The 8,613-nt window shown below is 42.7% G+C and overlaps 1 protein-coding gene across 1 annotated transcript in view; it reads right to left on the bottom strand.

Annotated features, from left to right (window-relative positions):
• LOC143290493 (patched domain-containing protein 3-like) overlaps positions 1-2,527 on the bottom strand; it is a 13,941-nt gene extending 11,414 nt beyond the window's left edge. The window contains exon 1 of the mRNA XM_076600314.1: positions 1-2,527. This exon is cut by the window's left edge and continues 36 nt beyond it. Coding sequence (XP_076456429.1) covers positions 1-2,527 — 2,527 coding nt within the window.
• Between the last annotated feature and the right edge of the window lie 6,086 nt (positions 2,528-8,613).

The following is an 8,613-nucleotide window of genomic DNA, read 5'->3' as shown; positions in this document are numbered from 1 at the left end:
CAGAGCCCCCTGTCTGTGGTTCAGTGTTTTGTTCTCTGTTTTCTGGTCCGATCAGTGACAGGACAGCAGGGAGAAAGAAGACAGCATGGAGCAGACCAAAGAGGATAACAAGGAACATGACTTTGAAGAAGGACTGGAAGATGAAGGAGGAAGACGCCAGTAGGAACAGCACCCCCAGCATGGTGGAGGTGGCCCCGTTCAGGATGGGGCCGGCAGCATGGCGGATGGCGTCACGGGCTCGGTCCTGGCGACGGACAGCGTGGGACAGGAGGTAAGCAGTACACACGTGGGCCGAGAAGTCCACAGAGAAGCCGACACTCATAACCAGGTGGATCATGGTGATAGAGGACAAGGTCAGGTCCCAGTAGTATAGGAAGCCAAAGATGCCCACCAAGATCATGATGATGGTGAGTACCACCAGCAGAACCATCAGGACGTGTGGCAGGAAGACGAAAGTCACCACGGTCATGACCCCCAGAGCACACCCAACAAGCTGCAGGGTAGCGGGCAGCACAGCAACGAACTGTTCAAAGGCCACGAAAGCCCAGTGATAGGCAAAGACTGGCAAGGGAGAGTCATCAGCCAGATCACGCATTCTGGCCATCAGTTCTGCATTATCATACTGATCACTGTTAGCTTTAGAGAACACGAAACAGCGTGAAGCAATGATTGTACTATTGTGACTGTCCACCACAACGTCGGATTTGAATTCAGGCTTCTTGGTCAAAAACATCTGCACACTTTGGATGAATGTCTCTGGGGTGCTTGAGTTAAACAGTTGTGTGGCTCTAAAGCTCGTAAACCAGCATCTCTCAATACTCGGGTCCATACCGTCATCATCTTTGACTTGTTGTAGCAAGCTTAGGTACAAATCCCCATTGTTTCCAATGTAATCATCCATTTCTTTTACGTATAAACCAACAGGTATTCTTGTAGGAAAGTATCTATCTTTCAGGATCAGGAACTTGTGATAGTAGGAGGTGTCTAATACCAGGTCCTTGAGGATCAAACCTTGTTGCAGATTTATGGTTCCATAGATAGAAACGGCCAAATATCCCAAGAAGAGGACAATGATGATGATGCTGACAATATTGTTTTTGAACAAGAGAGGTAGAATTTTGCTGGGGAATTTTTCGCACGGACTTTCGTCATCCCGTTCTTTCGTCGGTGGCGAGCCACCACAGAGTAAAGCATTGAAAAATGATTTCCCCTCTTGCCGGAGTTGCTCTCGTGGTTTGGAGACTTGGCAAGTGAGAGTATGGCGCGAGGCATACACCCGACGACCATGGAAGACCAGGCAGCCACAGAAGAGAGTCACGTTTGACAGGTAACAGAACAGAACCCCAACACCAGCATACAGAGAGAAGTTAGTGACACTCATGAAAACGGACACGGTGCCAATGACAAAAGCCAAGAAGTCGGTAATAGAGGTGATTGTGATGCCAATGCCAGCACTAGCCATGGTTCTGGACATAATCAGAGGAATGTGATCCGCATTCTGCTCAGTGGGATCGCTGGGAAGATGCTCACTCCATGAGGACATCATCAGAAACATATCGTCCACACCAATGCCAATAATCAGAAAAGGGATGACGCCGACGATGTTGACGAACTTGACTCCACAGGCACTGAGCAGACCCATGGATCCCACAATGCCCAGACCTGCAGCCAGGATGCCGCCAAAGGCCAGCATGCTCCGAGTGGACACTGGATTGCCCCCCGAAGTGACCAGGGAAGCATAGGTACAGCACACGGTCATGGTCAGTGAGAAGAAAACGATGTCCCCTTTGGTGCTTTTGTCCAGTTCATCACTGAGGGACTCTGGACTCTCGTAAGCTACTTCAACAGTGGTCGGGTCAAGGCTTTCAGCGTATTCAAGAAACTTCTTCTTCCAGTCAGTGGCATCCTCTGCCAGCTTGAAGGAGAGTTTGAGAACTGTGGCAGAGACCAGTTTTCCCTCGTCTAGAGTCACACCAGATATTGCGGTAAACAGAATAATCTTATTCCAGACTGGGTACGTGACTACCTTGTGAGCTACAGCTTGATTGAAACGTGGACTAAAGACGTACTGTCCATCAACGACACAAGTGCCATTCAGTTTAGCACATATGTCACTGTATGTCTTGCCAGAGCTGCTGAGGGACATGACTCCTCCAAAAATCTCTTTCACTTCGGACTGGACTTTGGAGTAAAAAATGCTCTGTCCTCCGATGGTTCTGAAGAAGAGATTCACGGCTTTCTCTTTGTCGCTCTGAGAAAAGGAATTGAAGGAGACCTTATCCAAGTCAGGAAAAGTGTCCCTAACGTACTGACGATCGTCCATGGCACGGCTGTGCTTGGGGAAGTAAACCTTCTCCAGGTCGCTTTCATGTTCCAATTTCACCAGACCTGCTCCCATACCACCGAAGACGATAATTGGAAATATAATGAAAGGAAGAGGGTGTTTGCCAACAAACTCCCCATAACATCTGAATACGCTAGTTATCACTCTTGTCACCGGTTCAAAAAAAACGTCGAGGATCGCCATATTACGCCGAGTTCACGACTTTCACGTTAGGGACCGAAGCAATGACGTAATTAATAGATGACGTAAAAATCCCCCCCCCCCCCCCTCCTTTCCATCTCTACCACAGTCCACAATTTTTGCGTCACAGACTACAATAAAGTGTGGTTGGGCAACGATCAGCAGTCTTCAAACTTTCGGATCCCTCAGCCAGAGAAAAACATGACAACATATGAAAAAACAACAAACAAACAAAAAAGCAAATACAAAGCAAACAAACAAACGAAAAAGCGTAAATGTCGCGAGGTGCCAAAAATATGAAATAGAATAATTCCTGACACAATATTTCCCACTCCGTGGCCTTTCGTCTTACTTATTTTACGCCATAACCCATAGTTGGCACGTAGCTTAACTCACTTTTTTTTCTTTCTTTTTTTTTTGATATCTTTTTTGTGATATCTTTTTTTTTTTTTCCGAACACAACTATTTCAGTGATATAAAGGTTGAAAAAGTACTCGAAGATAAATTCTACAGAAACATGGTTGATCATAAGCCGAATCTTACTTCTGATACAAATTTCACGCACACACACACACACACACACTACACACACAAGCCAGTCTCGCATTTATTGTCTGCAGAAAACTCAAGCTATTGAGACTGCTTTAACTTTTTTATGCTGGTATGTGGGTCTTACTGTAAAAAAAAAAAAAAAAGAAAAAAAAAAGAAAAGAAAAAAGAATATACTGAATAAGGTGGTGAATATGTGCAACAAGGCTGTGGTTGTGAGACAGAGCAGTTGAAGTGAATCGTACGATGTCAGAGTACGACAGAAAGCCATATATGTGTATTCCAAGCGACAGCAGCCATACTCTGGCAAATTCTTATCAGCTTCTGCCTTCTGCTTCAGTGTCCCGAAACTCAAAACAAACATAACTATAAATACAGCTTAATTTTTTTTTTTTTTTAATCAAATTAACTGTTGCACAATGATGATTAATTGTGTGATTCCATAGAAAGTATGCCAAAGTATATGTGTGCAGGATATGACATTCAAGTTTAAACACACTATTCAACAGAACACTTAACAGAGCTCCCTTTGATTAACTGATAATCAAAGTCATAGCCAGTACCAGTCCTTGATATTTGCACAGGCGATAGTGAAGCACCATGCCGGAAACACCGTTGAGTTTCAGGTCGGTCGGTCTGAGGTGAAGTTGTGGCCGTTGCTATTGCGTTTAGATGCAAACGTGTGAAGTGAGCTGAAGCAGCCACTGATATACTGTTCACACGAAGACTGACACAACAAACTGATGGAGAGTTCCCACGTGTATAGCACAAAGAACAAGAGAGGCAAGGCCTTCAAGACTCACTTGTGATACACTTAAAAAAAAAAAAAAAATCCAAGCTTTTTATGTATTGAGTATAATTTCAAAATGTAATGTTTAAGATGAGAAAGATCAGTTTAAAGCAAATTAACTCCCCTAGCATTACAGAGTAATTTCCCTTTTTTACTATCTGCACCAAAACGTTTGCAAAATAAATAAAACTTCCATGCTTAGCAAAAGAAGTTCCTGTTTGAACAAAAAATGATAATAATGACTGCTCTAGCTGTTGGGTCAGAATATCAGATCAAAGTGCCAAGTTTAGAGAATACAAAAAATATAAATATAACAGTAAATGCAGTTTGCATATAATTAGGCTTCATTCTTTATTTTTTTGTGCACATCCCAGAGGCGCAATATTGTTTTAAACAAGATGACTGGAAAGAACTGAATTTGTCCTATTTTTATGCCAAATTTGGTGTCAACTGACAAAGTAGTTGCAGAGAAAATGTCAATGTTAAAGTTTACCACGGACACACAGACACACAGACCCAGACACAGACACACACACACACACACACACAGACAACCGAACACCGGGTTAAAACATCGACTCACTTTGTTTACACAAGTGAGTCAAAAAGGTATTAAAAAAAAGGGGGGGGGGGGTGGGGGGGTGAGTTCTGTTCACACGTCTCTTTGTGAAGGTCAAGGTATTCGTGTCAGGGTTGTGTGTCTCATCAGGGCCGTAACTCTCCGTTTTCACGTGCTCACGTTGAGCTGTGCAAGTTGTCAAATGAAGTGTTCACCTCCATGTCTTCTTACGTTTCATCGTGATCAGTTCAAGGGTATTAACTCGCATGGTTTACAATTTTAACTGTGAATTCCGACTGATTCTGTGGATATTTTTATGGCAGTTTGAGGCATAATCCAGTAAGTGATGAGGCGTTCACAAATCTTTCTCTGAATAAATATTTAACGGTCTCCTCCTCCAACTTTACATCACATGTTATCGTGTATTGTCCATTGAATATAGGATTGAACGGGCAGGTCAACAACTTGAAACAAAATGGCGTTGTTCGCGTTCGCGAAGAATATGAGCACGCGCTTTGAATGTGTATAAATATGTGTACGCATTTGATTTTTGCCCATGACCTTCAGGGCTCAGCCAGTAGATCTGTAAAGTCCACTCGTCGTATTGATTTTAGTATTTTCCGAAAAAGACCACTTGGGCGAATGAACATAGTGAAAGCCCTGTACACTGAGAGTAAAACACACACGTTTTTTATGTATTGAGTATAATTTCCAAATGGAATGTTTAAGATGAGAAAGATCAGTTTAAAGCAAATTAAGTGCCCTAGCATTAATTACAGGTTAATTTCCCTTTTTTACTATCTACACCAAAACGTTTGCAAAATAAATATAACTTCCATGCTTTGCAAAAGAAGTTACTGTTTGAACAAAAAATGATAATAATGACTGCTCTTGTTGTTGTGTCAGAATATCAGATCAAAGTGCCAAGTTTAGAGAATACAAAAAATATAAATATAACAGTAAATGCAGTTTGCATATAATTTGGCTTCTTTTTTTTTATTTTTTGTGCCCATCCCAGAGGTGCAATATTGTTTTAAGCAAGATGACTGGAAAGAACTGATTTTTTCCTATTTTTATGCCTAATTTGGTGTCAACTGAAGTATTTGCAGAGAAAATGTCAATGTTAAAGTTTACCACGGACACACACACACACACACACACACACACACACACACACACACACACACAGACAACCGAAAACCGGGTTAAAACATAGACTCACTTTGTTTACACAAGTGAGTCAAAAATGGTTTATTCACATGATTTATAGGCCTCAGCTGCAAGTCAAGGGGTTAACGTGAATATTGTGCAACTCAGTAAGACAACATAAGCAAACAAGCATAAATACAGATATCAAAGCATAATTATATTCGTTTCACGAAGTGGCTTTTGAGAGAGAGAGAGAGAGAGAGAGAGAGAGAGAGAGAGAGAGAGAATAACTGAATCACATCAGACTGATGGTGAAACACAAATTTGAGGTTTGATGCCAAATCTATATCCATCCGGACACTCCCTCCCCCCCCCCCCTCCCCCTTCTGTCTGCCTAACAGTCTGCCTGTTTCAGTCTGTCTGTCTGTTGGTCTGTCTGTCGGTCTGTCCGTGTATCTCTGTCTGTAGGGACATAGATGTGTGAATGTGCTTCGTTCTTCTCTCTCTCTCTCTCTCTCTCTCTCTCTCTCTCTCTCTGTGTAGGGGTGTGTTCGAGTTAATGAGATTGTGACACACACACGTGTGTGTGTATGTGTGTGTGTGTGTGTGTGTGTGTGTGTGAGAGAGAGAGAGAGTGTGTGTGTGTGTGTGTGTGTGTATGTGTGTGAGAGAGAGAGAGAGAGTGTGTGTGTGTGTGTGCGTGCGTGCGTATGTGTATGTGTGTTCGTACATCCATGTATCTCTATGTATGAAAACATCTTATTGTGGGTTGTGTACGCACTGCGTGCTTGCGTGCGTGCGGGCATTGCCTATCCATTAAGGAAAATTGCAAACGATACAAACAAAACAAACTGCATGCTCTATTAAAACGTTTCGCCATAAAGCACCCTTAGGGATTCCCCTTTGGAACTGAAAAGAAAACAAAAAAACAAAAAACAAAAACAAAGACAGAGAAATAACACAAAAGGCAAAACTAAACAAAACAAAACCAAACAAAAACCCAAATGGCCACGTCAACATGGCGCCCGTCCTCTCCTTATCTCCACAAAGGCTGCCAGGCTGATTCAGAAACTAGGCGGCAGACCCACCCACACTCCACCCACACTCATACACCAATCCCCCCACCCAAAGTTTTAGAACCCAACCGGCCGCAATCAGTGATGAAACAACCGAACCCCCCTCCCTCCCTCCCCCACTGTCTCTCTCTCTCTCTCTTTTCAAAGCGCTGTTCAAGATGGAAAGGAAAAGGTCGGACTCCCCATCCTGGAAGGTACCCCGGAGACTCGAACCCTGGCGCCCCCCTCCGGAGGCAACTCACCGTCACACAGCCACCCAACATGACAGTTTGTTTCCCCTGAAGGGTCTGCGTAGATGGCATGATGCAATTAGCATGTTGTACATAAAAGGCATTGAAATGACTCGTGGGAAATTAGGGGGAATAACTGTTGCCGCGCGGGCAGAGCCGGGGTGTTGTGGGGGGAGGAGGATGGGAAGTGGCATTTATTGGTCTTCAAACGGGGCTGCTGCCGCCCTGGAAAGAGAGAGAGAGACAGAGAGAGACAGACAGACAGACAGAGAGAAAGGGGGGTAGGGTCTTGGGGGGTCGGAGAGCCGTCAGAATAGAAAAGAAAAAAAAATCGATGTGGTCGGCGGATTCCGATTCAAGTGAAGTGAAGTCTCGGTCGGCGAGGACCGCCCGCGCGGTTGATTGTTGCTGCTGTTGTTGTTGTTGTTGTGTTGTGGAAGTCCGGTGTGTTGTTGTAAGTGTCTGTTATATTGTTATTTTCTGGTCCTTCTGCCCGTCAGATGAGTTGGTCATATGGATGGTATGATATGTTGATTGTTTTGCTCGTTTGTGATCGGCTTTATCAAGACGTTCTGTTTTATTTTAATTATATTTTACTTTATCGTATTTAAAAAAAAACAACAAAACTTTTAGTCTATCCTTGTTCATGTTTTGTGTGTGTTGGACTCAACAATGGGCTGAGAGACTGTATGGCTGAGTGACAAACCTGTGGATGCGCATTTACCTTCCAGTCAAATGTGTAAGGAGAGACAGACGGACAGAAAGAGGCAGAGACAATCAGAGAGAGCAAGAGACAGACAGACAGACGGACAAACAGCTTAAGATAACAGAAAGACAGAGACAATTAGAGAGACAGGCAGACAAACAGACAGATTCAGAAAGGTTCAGATTTAGATGACAGGCACATAGAATGACGGAGACAGAGACAATAAGGGACAGACAGACTGACAAACGCATGCTCAAACTCAGAAGATTGATATTTAGATGATTTATTCACTGAAGGCCATGGTGAACACGGGACAATAACTGAATAATAATAAGTCTATCTATCACCCTTTTAAATTGCTCCATGGAGATACAAAACAAAACGTTGCAAAATGCCTTCATCATCTAGTTTCATCAATGAGAATTGTCGAAAAGAAAGAGGATATACTTTGTTTTTTAAATTGAAAAACATTATCGAATTCGAATATGTGTCAGTACGGACATTAGAACAAAGCGAACTTGCGCCTTTCTATATGCTCGAACAAAGGACATGATAACTCAGAATAACATAGCGTTTTACATCGATACTAATGCGCATTTGATTCAGAATGAAACAACAAATCTAGATTTTGGCAGAAGAAGTCGCAGGTATCTGTTCAAATTTAAAGAAAGGTGTCGTGTTAACGCTGGCGGAAAATTAGCACAAATCTAACTTAATCACATACTCTTTGATATTCTAATGCATACCCAAGAGAGAGAGAGAGAGAGAGAGAGAGAGAGAGAGATCTCGCTGATGAGTCTACCATTACTAAAAGCCAGATATATAAAAGCTTTCAAGGCGCCATGTGCATTATTGTCATGTCAAACGTTTCTGGCTTATTGGTTCATATTCATACGGCGTATTGATCTGGTTTTATAATCTTCTCTTGCAAAGAATAATAACCATTGGTCGAATTCGATCTTTTTTTCATTTCTTTTTTTCTTTTTTCAACATGCATCGATCATGTGGCCATCATCATACGATTTAATGG

Source organism: Babylonia areolata, chromosome 1, assembly GCF_041734735.1.
Source record: "Babylonia areolata isolate BAREFJ2019XMU chromosome 1, ASM4173473v1, whole genome shotgun sequence".
NCBI lineage: Eukaryota > Metazoa > Mollusca > Gastropoda > Neogastropoda > Buccinidae > Babylonia > Babylonia areolata.
This window is presented reverse-complemented; position numbering and strand designations above follow the sequence as displayed.